The sequence below is a fragment of the Ovis canadensis genome, chromosome 25 (assembly GCF_042477335.2).
Source record: "Ovis canadensis isolate MfBH-ARS-UI-01 breed Bighorn chromosome 25, ARS-UI_OviCan_v2, whole genome shotgun sequence".
NCBI lineage: Eukaryota > Metazoa > Chordata > Mammalia > Artiodactyla > Bovidae > Ovis > Ovis canadensis.
This window is the reverse complement of record NC_091269.1, coordinates 27,978,188-27,992,297: the sequence shown is the minus strand read 5'-3', so window position 1 is coordinate 27,992,297 and position 14,110 is coordinate 27,978,188. Positions and strand designations below refer to the sequence as shown.

At 38.1% G+C, this 14,110-nt stretch overlaps 1 protein-coding gene across 1 annotated transcript in view; it reads right to left on the bottom strand.

The window, feature by feature from the left end:
* The window catches only part of RYR2 (ryanodine receptor 2), an 809,907-nt gene that overhangs the window by 235,117 nt on the left and 560,680 nt on the right, over positions 1-14,110 (bottom strand). The window contains exons 38-41 of the mRNA XM_069571617.1: positions 11,089-11,289; positions 5,299-5,404; positions 3,739-3,882; positions 942-1,215 (exon numbers count right to left, since the gene is read on the bottom strand). Coding sequence (XP_069427718.1) covers positions 942-1,215; positions 3,739-3,882; positions 5,299-5,404; positions 11,089-11,289 — 725 coding nt within the window. The remainder of the gene's footprint in view (positions 1-941; positions 1,216-3,738; positions 3,883-5,298; positions 5,405-11,088; positions 11,290-14,110) is intronic.

The window sequence follows — 14,110 nt, the reverse complement described above, 5'->3', positions numbered from 1 at the left end:
TAACTCTACTCTTCACTGTATCTGCAGACCTGCCTATGGTGGACTGTTTCCTTAGGTGCTCTGCACTTTCTGACCGGGGGCTAATCTTTGGTAGCATGGAGGCTTTTCCTGTTCACATGAACTGAGTTGAGAAAGCATAGCTTCAGGGCAAATTTTATGTTTTGTATTTTTTCAGCTAGTCGATGCTTAGACTATGCATGAGGCATAAATGCTATCCCTGTCTAAGGCAAGCAGATGTCAACTGCTACATATAGGATGGATAAACAAAAAGGTCCAATTGTATAGCACAGGGAACTATATTCAATATTTTGTGATAAACCATAAAGGAAAAAAAACATGAAAAAGATAACAAAAACATATCTATATATAGAAGATATATAGATATATCTGAATATATATATATGTGTATATATATATATATATGAATCACTGTTGTATATCAGAAATTGAGACAACTTTGTAAATCAACTATAATTCAATAAAGAAAATGTTAACCCTGAAACTTACATAAAGTACAACCTATGATGTTGAATTTTCAGAATAGTTGTTTTATCCCCCATTATTTTCTCAGGAGACATGGAGAAACTTCTTTATTATCTCCTGCTGGTAATATTTGTACCCCTATGGATTTTAATACGTTTTTATTAATCTGTATGTTTATATGTGATTTGATATCACTGAGAAACTAATAAAAAAAAACAAATCTAAGACATTTGTTATGTACCACAGCCACCTTGGCATCTAGCTGTAAAATTAGTCATGCTTTATTATCGAGCAGTTTTCCTATTTAGCTTTAAAACATAATCTCTAGAATCTCATGATCATAAAATCTAAATGGTGTATTTATGCTAAAGTGCCCACTGTATTACTACTGGGATAACCAATTAGAAAGAAGACATGTATAAGTCAAAGGTTATAATATCAACAGTTAAACAACTTACCCTAATCCACGAATCATAAGTTTCTCTTCCTCTTTGCCCATTCTCACACTTAGCAGAGAACGAATCTGACCAAGAGATGCCAGCAGATTGATGGTATCCTCCACAGAAACACCATTTATAGTGTAGGTCTTTGGCAGAGCCCGTACCAGACCCCCAATGCCATCATACTGTCGATGGAGCAATACAAACATGGCCCTCACCAACTCAGGGTCTTCAATTACAGACTCTTGAGCCCATCGGACCATGGTCTCAGAAATCAACTGCTGAAGAGTGGCTGCAAAGTAATCATGGATACTTCTTAAGAAAGGAAAATAATAAGGCAGATTAGATGGGCATTTCAAACATATTTCAGATAACCCAAAAGTGAAAGTGAAGTCGCTCAGTCATGTCTGACTCTTTACAACCCCATGAACTGTAGCCTACCACGTTTCTCTGTCCATGGGATTTTCCAGGCAAGAATACTGGAGTGGGTTGCCATTTCCTTCTCCAGGGGATCTTCCCGACCCAGGGATCAAACCCAGGTCTCCCACATTGTAGGCAGACACTACCATCTGAGCCACCAGGATATAACCCAAACTGGCATCTATAATTGTACAAGAATCGAAAAGGAATAATTTTTGAAAAAATATATTCTTTAAACAATTATCAGTGATAGTATGTCAATAAAGATGAGTTAACAGGCATGCAAGGATAAAAATACACAAATCTTCTTTAAAAACTATTCTTATAACTAAGGCATTTAAGCTATTCCAAAATCATAGCAGCTTTTCCAGAACTACTATTGGCAATCCATAGGGCAATCAATGGGCTGTCTTATCACTTTCATTTTCTTTGTTTCATTCATTTCCTCCCAAAAGATCTGACATCATATATCCTTATAAAGGTCAGTCATGGTCATTCAAGGAGCTTCTTTTTTAATCCAACTGTCTCCTCATTGAAGTACTTAGTAGTAGTGACCTCATGCAATTACATTTCTACTTCAATTTGTATCCCTAATTGTCACTTAAAGTGTCTTCAAAGGATTTGACTGTGAAGCTGTATTAAGTTGAAAAGTTATTCCATACATAGATGATTACTTGCAGTGTGATCAGCAATAACACATTTAAAAGCAACAGAATTTCAAACCTCTTAAAATATATAGTAAAATTATCAAAGCTAAGTAGGGTTGGTGTGACTGACTCATGCTGTTGTTGTTGTTCAGTCACCAAGATGTGTCCGACTCTTCGTAACCTCACAGGCTGCAGCATTCCAGGTGTCTCTGTCCCTCACCATCCCAGGAGTTTGCCCAAGATCATGTCCAGTGAAATGGTGATGCCATCCAGCCATCTCATCCTCTGTTGCCCTTTTCTCTTTCTGCCTTTAATTTTTCCCAGATTAGGGTCTTTTCCAATGAGTCATCTGTTCACATCAGGTGGCCAGATTATTGAAGCTTCAGATTCAGCATCAGACCTTCCAATGAATATTCAGGGTTGATTTCCTTCAAGATTGACTGGTTTGATCTCCTTACTGTCCAAGGGACTCTCAAGAGTCTTAATTCATACATAGGTACTAAATTCTTATCATCAATACACTGGCTGATTTCCAAAAGAAGCTGCTAATCTGTTTTAATCTAGGCCTTATTAAAGAAAACACATACACACACACACACACAGAGCTCAGATTACCATCTGAGACCCGGGTTTGATCCCTAGGTCAGGAAGATCCTCTGGAGAAGGAAATGGCTACCTGCTCTAGCATTCTTGCCTGGAGAATTTCATGGACAGAGAAGCCTGGCAGGCTACAGTCCAAACAGGGTTGCAAAGAGTCAGACACACTTTACTTTTCACCAATTTTAACCAAATATAAAATTTAGATAAAATGCCAATATACTTCTACATATCTCAAAACCATGTAGCCATTGTTAATAGGTCAAAATCATAAACCTGATAATAACAGAAAATGCTTCATAAGAAACTTTGAACTCTGATTTTGAAGGCCTGACTCAAATGTGGTTGTGATACTGAAAAATAAATTTGGAAATAATTATATGGATAAAAGGTTTCCATTGTAAGTTAGTGGGAAAAAAGACAAAATTTACATGGTTTTTTTTTTTTTTCCATAAAAGCTGTTAATAAACTGACACCGCCTCTTAAATGAATGGAGTCTCAGAAGTGAGACAGTAAATCAGCTGATCTCACAGACCTACTTCATGAACCCTTTCTGGATGAGTGTGCAGGTCTGAGAGACCCGTTGCCTCAATGTGCTTTATTTGGTTTCACAGGATGAATCAGAAATGCATAAGGCTCTAGAAAATATTTCCAAACCAAAATATAGTTACAGACAATATCTATTTAAACTTTAAAAAAAGGTTTATTTAACTTGATGTAAGAATATTTGAAGCAAATATTTAGATATGAAGGCTAAATTACTCATTTTATAATTTCTCTTGATAGACTCTGATCCAATTCCTTTTTTAATTTATTTATTTTAATTGGAGGCTAATTACTTTATAGTATTGTAGTGGTTTTTGTCATACATTGACATGAATCAGCCATGGGTATACATCTGTTCCCCTAAATCTTTCCTTCTCTAGGGACAGCCCATCCATCCTTACAAAACTGCCATCTCTCAATCTGTTCCTGCAAATATAGTCTGATGCTGCTAGCTACTTCTGGTGGCTATGGGGATCTACTTAACAATCTGATTCTTGCAAGTTGCACATTCAATTTTCTCACTGGTTCATCTAGTATGATATTTGTTCAAACAATGAATAAATGTCGTGGTGGAGTCATTTTGGCAGTGCCCTTTCATAGCTTACATGACTTCTTGGAGTCACTCTCAACTGGCTTTTCAGCTTGCTTCTTCTTCAGATATGTCACCTTTTCTACCAAGGACAGCAGGCGTCCTCTAATAGTTAAATCGTTGTTTCCGTCCAGAGACCTATCTTCATCCAGCTCAATTCCTAGTAGGAAGAAGACAAAGAGAAATAAGAAAAGAACAAATAATGTTTAAAAAATACATTGAGGGGAAAGAATTCTCAGGTTTTGCAATTTTTTTCCACTCATAGCTTAAAGCAATGCTACCATGCCTAAAACATCTGAGGAAATCAAGTTGAGTGATCTTTTCCACTAGCATTCACAGGTAAGAGTCATTCATTGCTCTCTTTTTCTGCTTTCTCTTTCCCCCTGTTTTTGTGAGACTGGAACTATCAGCAGCTAGCACAAAATATAAAGCCAAGCAGAGAGCAAAAATACTCTTTTAGGAGTTAAAATCCATTCTACTACTTAAGCTAACCTTAGACATCTCTTGACCTTGGGCACTGTCTAGACCTATGGTTCTGCCCTCGCTAAACACCGTGCTGGCTTTTTATCCTCCTTACTTGCCTTCCAAAATATCAATGATATTTTAATAATTTGAGAGACAGAGAGTGCATATCTAGTTAGATATCTAAAACCAAGGAATATTTTATGTCTGATGCAATAATTCTACCATTTTAGAGTATCCCTTTATTTATAGCATATGTGTGTGTATTTATTTATAGTATAACCTTCTGGCAGTAATTTAGTGGTTCTCATTCATAAGCTGAATTAATATACTTTTACTGTCTTCATTAAAATAAAATACCATTTAAGATATGACTAATTTGTTTTCTTTCATCGAGACACAGACTTATTCATATCACCCCATAAAGAGAGGAAAAAACCAACTGACTGGATTCAGAACATCCAATCAATTCCATTTTTAAAGTTCTTAGAATCAAAAGAGGGGCATATGTGCTCAGTCAGGTCCCACTCTTTGTAACCCCATGGACTGTATAGCCCGCCAGGCTCCTCTGTCCATGAGATTATCCTGGCAAGAATACTGGAGAGGGTTGCCATTTCCTCCTCTAGGGGATCTTCCCGACCCAGGGACTAAATCTGTGTCTCTCACATTGCAGGCAGATTCTTTACCACTGAGTCATCTGAGAAGCCCCCAAAAGAGGAAATAATTGCCTTAATAGATTTGGGATACTGACCTACAACTTATCGAAGGAGTTCTTTAGGCATTAATTAATTTCAAACCTGCCAGATTTCCTGTGTCAATCCTTAAAAGGGACCCCTTAACCAGTTGAAATATAACAGTCTATGAACAAACTTCTTAAGACTAAATCAACTTAAAACTTCCCTCTTTGACAAAAGTACCTGGTTACATGCCCCCATTCCCTGGGTCACTAACGGAAGAAGACAGAACAAGAAAAGAATGTTGGTCATGTTCTGCTTGGCCTTAATGCCTTTCTGATCTCTATACCCCTCAAGACTTTCCACATCAGAACTTTTGTATCAATATATGTGTACTAAAATATATATTCAGGAAGAGTTATAGGTCAGGAAGACCCTACCACAGTGTGTCATCAAATCTTCGTGAAAATCCAAGAGTTGGTCTCGGATTTCTTCAGGACATGGACATTCACTTTTGTCATCCTTAAAATTGAGAAGCATATTGATCTGAAAGTTTAGAAAAAAACAAGAGGAAGAACTAGAGTAAAAGAAAAGTGAATCTAGGAATAGCATAATAAAGAAAATTATAAAAATCAAAAGTGTTCAAACTCTGCTTTTGAGTATTCATGGACTCGTACCCAACAGATGAAAAATCACTGTCTATTACTCAATCCAACAAATAACACAATCAAATAATTCAAAGCTTAGCATGCTAAAATAGTCATATTATTTTGAGTCTTCTTTCTCAATTTCACAAAATGTTAGACCTGTGTATATTTAGTGTTCTTAAACCAATTATGACCTAAATTTACTTTTTAAATTTTTGTTATCCTTCTAGATTTTTTTTCTAGCTAATTTCCATGCATTATTGACTATTTTAAAGAACTATTTGTTAGAAAGATACAGAAAAGGGAACGCATGTACACCCGTGGTGGATTCATGTCAATGTATGGCAAAACCAATACAGTATTGTAAAGTAAAATAAAGTAAAAATAAAAATTAAAAAAAAAAGAAGGAAAACCAAACATAACTGAAGAGCTATATAATGGATCATTATGCCTTTTCTAATATTAATGGTTTAACTGAACAAACTGTAAGAAACTTTCTTCCATTTATTCTGTTTTAGATATAATAGTATTAAATTCATGAAGGAAGAAAAGTCTGTTCCATAATTTTCTTTTATGAAACAATTGTAAGTTTTCCTTTTAGAGTTTTATGTATGTAAAATTTTTGTTACACTATTTTGAGAAAATTATAGATTCATATGCTATTATAAGAAATAACACAAAGAGATCCTATGTACTCTTTACTCTGTTACCCCACTATAGTGACATCTTGCAAAACAGTAGTGCAGAATCACAACCAGGATACTGGCTCTGATACAGTCAAAAGAGAGAACAAGTCCATCACTTCAGGAGCCCTCCTGTTAACCCTTTTATAACCACACCCTCTTCACTCTTGCTTGCTCTTCATCCCTAATTCCTATCAACCACTAATCTGTTCTCCATTTCTATTATTGGCATTTCAAGAACATTATACAAACAGAATCATACAGTATGCATACATACTACATACATATATAATACATACATGTATTCCCATACTATCCTTTTGCCATCGGTAGTCTGTAGCAATATCTCACTTCATTTCTGATTTGGTAATTTGTGTCTTCTTTTTTACTTGCTAATTCCTTTAGAATTTTATTGGTTTCACTAATTTTTTAAAATAACTAGCTTTTGGATTCATTGAGTTTTTAATTGTCCTCTTTGCAGTTTCATTCATTTCTCCTCTGTTCTATATCACTGCCTTCTTTTCGCTTATTTTGGGCTTATGTTGTTCTTTTTCTAAACTCTTGTGATGGCAGTTTAGATTATTACTTTGAGTCTTTTGCTCTTTTATATATAAGTATTTAATGCAATAAATTTCCCTCTCACACAGTTTTGGCTGTTTCCACAAAGTTTGATATGTCATATTATCACTTTCTTTCAGTTCAATGTATTTTTTATTTTTTTCTTGAGACTTGTTCCTTGAACTAAGTGTGCTGTTTAGTTTCCAAGTGTTCAGAGATTTGCCTGTTATATTTCTGTTACTAATTCTAATTTGATTTATGGTCAAAAACCATTCTGTATAAAAAAAATCAATTCTTCTCCATTTGTTGAGGTTGTTTCAAGGCTCAGGCTATAATCTATCTTTGCAAATGTTTCAGACATTTCAAAATAAACTGTATTCTATTATTGGGTGGAATGTCCCATAAATATATAGATATAAATTTATATAGTGATAACACTAGCATTCTTGCTGATCTTCTGTCTATCTTGTCTTTCAAATATTTAGAAAGAGGCGTTAAAGCCTCCAACCTCAACCCTGTATTTGTCTATTTCTCCTTCCAATTCTATGTTGACTTCACGTATTTCGCAGCTCTGCTGCCTAGTGCATACACATTTGTCTTCTTGATGGATTGATCTCTTATTCTTATATAATGTTTCTATCTGTGATGAATTTCTTTGCTCTGATACAGTCATCTTACTTTCTTTTAATTTTTTATAACATATATTTTTCATCCTTTTTACTTTCAACATATCATTACATTTTAAGTGAATTTCTCAAAGAGAGCATATAGTTAAGCCAAGCTTTTAAAATTCACTGTCAATCTCTCTTACTTTGTGTATTTAAATTATTTATACTCATGAATTTATTGATATGTCTGTCATTTTACTTGTTTTCTGTTTGTTTTCTTTCATTTATTTTTCCAAAGTGCTTTGGGTTCCCTGAACTATTTTTAGGATCCTATTTTGAACTGTCCATGGTATTTTTTAGTGTATCTCTTTGCATAGCTATTTTGGTGGTTACACAGGATATTATATTAATATATACATAATTTATCTCAGTCTACTGGTATTAACACTCTATCAGTTTAAATGAAATACAGAGACTTTATCTTCCTTTATGTCCCTTATTCACCACCACTGAAAATACAATTGCCTTAAATATTTAGTAAGCATACATTTAGAATATATCAGAGTTACCATTTTTGCTTTGCCCATCAAGCATAATTTAGAAGGCTCAAGAGGAGAAAAAAATTGTATTTACCCTTATTTTAACACTTTCTGTAGGGTAAGGGAGTTAGAGAAGGCAAGGTTCAGAAAAAGAACAAGACCAGCACTTTACAGGAACAGATCACCTTTAATGAGGCGAGAAGGGGCAGCAGTCAGATTGGGGAGCTGCTGCACTAACCCAAGAAAAGGGTAAGTATACATAGGCATATATGTGGAAATCTACTGTCTTAAGGGGGCCCATTCTTCTCCAAGGTTGTTCAGAGTAGTTTTCTCTTAAACGGCGGGGGCAAGGAATTCTGGAGATCAGCCAGCAGCTGGGACCGGCGGAGAGCAAGGCTTAATCAACCCTAATGTCCATTTTTTCCTTCTGGTGAGAGAGTTTTTGTTTTGCATGACGGTGGAGAGGACCCGGAGGGGAGTTTTAACTCCAGGCTATTTTGAGTCTTGTAACTTTCCTTCACTGTCTGTTGTTTTTTCTTCTTTCCTGATTTTTCAAATTTTCTTCTTTCGTCATTTCCTTTCTGTTTAAAGGACCTCCCTTTAGGTATTCTTTCAGGATAATCCAATTCTGGTAGTTTTCCTTCATTTGAGAAAATCTTGATTTCCCCTCAATTCTGAAGGATATTTTCATTGCATATAGAATTATGGTGACAGGTCTTTTCTCTCAGCACATGAAAAACGCTGTGCCACTTCCTCTGTCCTCTGTATTTTCTGATGAGAAACTCATTGTCACTTGACTTGTTTTTCCCTTCCAAGTTTCATTTGTTTCTTGGTGTTACCAAGATTTTTCTCTTTCATGTTCACAAGTTTGACTACAATATGCTTTGACTTAGATTTGGGGTGTATCCCATTTGGAGTTTACTCAGTTTCTTGAATCTCTATACCTTTTGCCAAATTTGAAATCTTGTCAACCATTATTTTTTCAAGAATGTTTTCATTTCACTCTCTCCTATCCCTCTGGAAATCTAATGCCATAAATGTTAGACCTTTCGCTATATTGGCACTGGTACCCCAGGCTCTATTTTTTCACTGTTATTTTCTATTTTGGGGGCTAAATAACATCTATTCTCTCTTCAGTTCAATATTTTTTTTTCTTTTTCCCCTCCATTGTGCCTTTTAATCCATCTATTGATGATTTTTAATTCGGACATTGTATTTTTCAGTTGCAGAACTTCCATTTGGTTCTTCTTTGTAGCTTCTATTGTTTTTGCTGAAACTTTTTTATTTTTGTCATCATAGAGTTGGTCTCTATTGATCGCCATTTTTCTTTCAAGTGTTTGCTGGATCTTGGTGTGATGAGTGGTTTTTAACTGAAATCTGAACATTTTTGGTAGTACACTATGAGACTCTGGAGAGGGAAATGGAAACCCACTCCAGTATTCTTGCCTGGAGAATCCCATGGACAGAGGAGCCTAGCAGGCTACAGTCCATGGGATCACAAGAGTTGGACACGACTTAGCAACTAAACCAGGAGACTTTGTTTCTTATGTAAACTTCTGACTTCTTCTGATATCATTACTGCTAGGTGGAGTACAAGTCCATTTCACCACTTGACCTCCCTGAAGGAGAGAGGAGACCTCATTTCTGCTGGGTGAGGCTGGGAACAGTGAACCTGAACTTACACAACCCTGGCTGGAAGGGGAAGAGTGCCTTGATACGCCTCCCTCTGTGGCCTTATTGACCCTTTGGAAGGCATATGCCTCATTACCACTCAACCAGGATAAAGTCTCAGCTCCTCAGGGCCCCAGCTGGAGCACCTGTGTACAACCTGGTGAAAGCAGAAGTCCAAGCTCTCCACTCAGTGTCTGCTGGTTTGGGTGGGGGGTGTGGCACAAGGTTTACTGTGGTTTTCGGCTGGAGTAGCATGGCCATTACCTAAAAGTTTTCTTTCTTGCCAGAAAAACAGTTTTTCTGGTTCTTTGGCTAGACAGAGAAGGTATTTGTTGAGGCTTTTCTTGGTGTTTCTGAGTTGTTGGCTTCTTTAGCTCCAAGTTTGTCATAGATGAGGCAAAAAAAAAAACCCCAGGGCACTCACCACCATGTCATTCCTCAGCTCCCAAGTTCCAGAGCCAGTCTTTCCTCTGTCTTTCATAGTCTTCTTATGTTTCCTTTTGTGTAATGTCCAGGGGTATAGTTGTACTTAGAAGGAAGAATAGGCAGAGGTATTCCATCTTTCCAAAAGCAGAAGTTTCCCAATAGTATTTTCACAAATGGAGTTACTCTGGGAGAAGCTGTATTTGTTCTCTGCTCAATAAATGTTATTTACAGCAATAAACACAATTTCATGTCCCTTCCCTCAAAGATTTTACATTCTGATGAGAAAAAGATAAATTCTACAATTACTCCCTAAGTACCTCCATTCAGAGCTATCTTGGATACAGACGGAAAGAGCAAGGTAAGATATTGAAGACGAGATCTGTATAAGTTATCCCTTTTGACCATCATAGCTACTGGCTGAGCATAAAGTTCATTTGGGTTTTTCTGTATCATCCTATGGAAAAACCCAAGTAAACATTTTGACCAACACAATACATTTTGGTAATTTGTTACAGTCAAAGACCCATCCTGAGGCAGATGCCAGAAAGCTCACAGCCCTAGAATAGCTCTTTCTTGGATTTAGGCATAGGCTTCTGACTTGGCTGCACCTTAGGGAGACCTGGGTTTGGAGGTGAGCAATCAGAGGAAGACCCACAAAGAGGTGATCAATATTCCTGCAAGACTGGTGGCAGGGACATGGGGTTCTTCTAGGAGACAGAAAATGAAGAGTATTAAGTCTTAGAACCTGTCAAGGGTTCCTATTAGCTGGGGTGGTGCTGTGCCAGCCAACGAAGACCCCGCCCTGTGCTTGGATACTTTTCCTACTTGAAGAGCTTCAGAATCTGGCACACTGGCTTCCTGCAAGGGTCCATAATATGCTTAATACCTTTTAATAAGTCTCTCACTTGTTTAAACTAACCAAGTAGATTCTATTGGTGAGACCTATGAATACTGACACAATGAACTTAGCCAGTGTAAAGAAAAACAGGAGAAAAAAAAAATACACTTGCAACTTCTGGTAAAATTCTGCAACGTGTCAAATACGAATGAACTAAAACCCAAAGTAAGGAAGGAAGACTTTCCCGTTCATTCTTATACCTGTTCTTGAGGCGGGGATCTGAATTCCTTTGTTTTCCTGGCTGTGAGTGCAGCTGACATGTTTAAGGCTTGCATAACTTCATTATATCGGAATCGTTGATTGTCTTGAAGCTTGGCTACAAAGTCATCTGAAAAGGCCACAATGGCTTCTATCCGGTGCCGGACCTGGCAGTCACAGAGGTATTGAAGTAGCAGGCACATCTAAAGAGATGATTAAAAAGACACCAAGTTTAATTTCTGAAATTTTGAATAGTTAATATATATCAAATCAAAATTTGTGACAGACACACTTAGTTGTCAACTCTTCTCCTTTATTAACAGAATCCTGATTTTATGTAGACAGCAGTGTGCTCAGTCCAGGGGATGAAATGCAATTTGTCTAAGCTCAAATGGCAAATACCCTTTGACGTTCCTTCGATGAACACTTTCTGGCCATCCTCCTCTGCAGCTAGAGGGGCTAAAGCAAATGAGGTAGATGAGGAAAAGTTTGCAAGGGGTCTTCTGGGAAAGCACTTTCACCGTTAACAAAAGACTAGAATATCCTATTTTCAAAAACTGGCTAATGGCACTATCCCTGATGGAAGAAGGAGGTAACACACTTTAGGATAAAAACCATAAACTGCGGATCACAGAAGGATATTACGGTCTAGGTTCCTGATGACACCATTAAACTACTACATTCATTCTAGAACTGTCTACCTCCAGACTCTGAATGTACGTTAACTAAGTGGTTCATTGCTTATTCATTAAATAGTCAGTTGGGTATTTTCTTACCAGAAGCCAAAAGGATTTTTAACTGATACAGTGCATCATAGAAACATGCCTTCCAGAGAATGTCCAGCCCAACTTTCGGGAAATATTTAAATATACTTTATACCAACTGTGATATAAATGCACAGCAGTGTTGGAGGACTTTAAATCCTCATATTCCACCATCCTAAATATAGCCATTTCTGTCAATGCTACCTCTAAGCTAGCCCTAGGGCCTAAGCCCCTCTCTCCACCTGCTTTGTCCTACTCCAGTGGAAACACTGTCTTTTCAGCCTTGACCCTGCATGTCAGCCTCTCGACTAGGTAGGCTCTGGACCACCCTCTGTTACTCCCTTATCAATCTTCCTCACAGCAGCTATGTTGAGATTTTTTAGAATAGACTTATTCTGCTAAAATTCTTCAATGGTTTTAATTGAACTTAGAATAAAATTCAAAATTTACCATATGGCTGGCTTTAGCAAAGAGCTAGACTCTGTATCAACTGCCCTCTGCCTATCTCACCCTCCCTCCTCAGCTCATCAAGCTGCAGCCACACTGGTCTCTTCTCACCTCAGAGCCTGTATGACAAGCTTCTAAAGCACTCTTCCCCTCCTTCCTCGCAAGTGCTGAACTTCTGCTCATCAACCTGACCTCAGCTTAAAAGGCCTCAGAAAGGCGTTCTCTCACCTTTCTCACAGTATTCCAGTTGAAATTTTCATTCTTCTAGAAATCCATTCTTTTCCTTCCAAGCATTTAATGTGATTAATTATAAGATATTCTAACAGAAATACATAAATAAGTATGTATTTTTCCCAGGGACAGTGATCTTCCTTGAGCCAGCACCCAGTGCCTGGATCAGAGGAAGATGTCAATCAATGCTGACTGAAGAAGGAAGAGCAGAAAAGGGAGTCAAGGATGTAAGCATCAAACTGATATTAATGGAAGCATCTGAAGTGAACCAAAGCAGCATTAGGAACAAGTCTTTCGGACGCCTGGATGAGCAGAAAGGCAGGTACGGTCTTTGTTTCCTTAGAAACAGAGATAGGAAGTCAAATCTTGCCATTTGAGAATAGACACACCTACAGGTGAACGAGTATCCTAAGGTTGGAAGGGTGGAGGTTGGGCAGAAAGGGGTACGAAAGCCTTGTGTTTCAGGCATTCCAACAGAATGTCAGTGTAACAGTGACACAGAACGCCAGTGAAGCTGCAGAAACAAGGAGAAACACAAGGAAGCTGCTAATGAACAAGAAGACGTGCCACAGGGAAAGACAAATCTGACTCCATATTGGATCCATTTCTTTAACCTCTACACTCCGTTGTTCTTGCTACAACTTAATTGTAAAAGGTGCCAACCCTTTTGGCACCAGGGACCAGCTTTGCGGAAGACAGTTTCCCCATGGATAGGGGTAGGGATGGTGGTTTGGGGATGATTCAAGCACTCATATGAGAATCTAATGTCGCCACTGATCCAGCAAGAGGCAAAGCTCAGGCAGTAATGCAAGTGAGTGATTCAGAGCAGCTGCAAATACAGATGAAGCTATGCTTGCTTGCTGGCCTCTCACCTCCAGCTGTGTGACTGAGTTTCTCACAGGGGGTTAGGGATACCAGGCTTACAGTGTACATAATAGCCCATCTTCAGGGTCCTTGCCTCCCATGCCTGAACATTAAGCTAAAATATCTTTGTTTCTGCTCACCGGAAACATCCCGACCAGGCCCATCTGTGAAGGGCTGCAGGAAAGAAGAAATTAACATATCCCCTGCCAAATATGGGGCTTCCCTGGTGGTTCAGACAGTAGAGAATCTGTCTGCGAGGCAGGAGATGCAGGTTCTACCCCTGGGTCAGGAAGATCCCCTGAAGAAGGGAAAGGCAACCCACTCCAGTTTTCTTGTCTGGAAAATCCCATGGACCGAGGAGCTTGTCGGGCCACAGTCCATGGGGTCGCAAAGAGTTGGACATCACTGAGTGACTAACACACCCACATGTCTCCCTAATGTGGCCAGAAACAGGAAATACTTGCTATAACTTAACACCTTTTTTACTTAACCTCCACATCTCTCCCTATTCGTTCTAAAAAAGAAACTTAACATCCCAACCTGGGCAAGATGGTTCTTTGGAACACAAGTGCACCATCTTCTCTGCCTGTGAACTTTCTGAATACAGTCACTATTCCTCATTCCAACACCTCAACTCCCAATTTACTGGAATGTCATACAGGAAGAAGATGAGCTGGGGCTCTGTAACACTGGCAGGACAAAAGCCCATCTCCTGTGC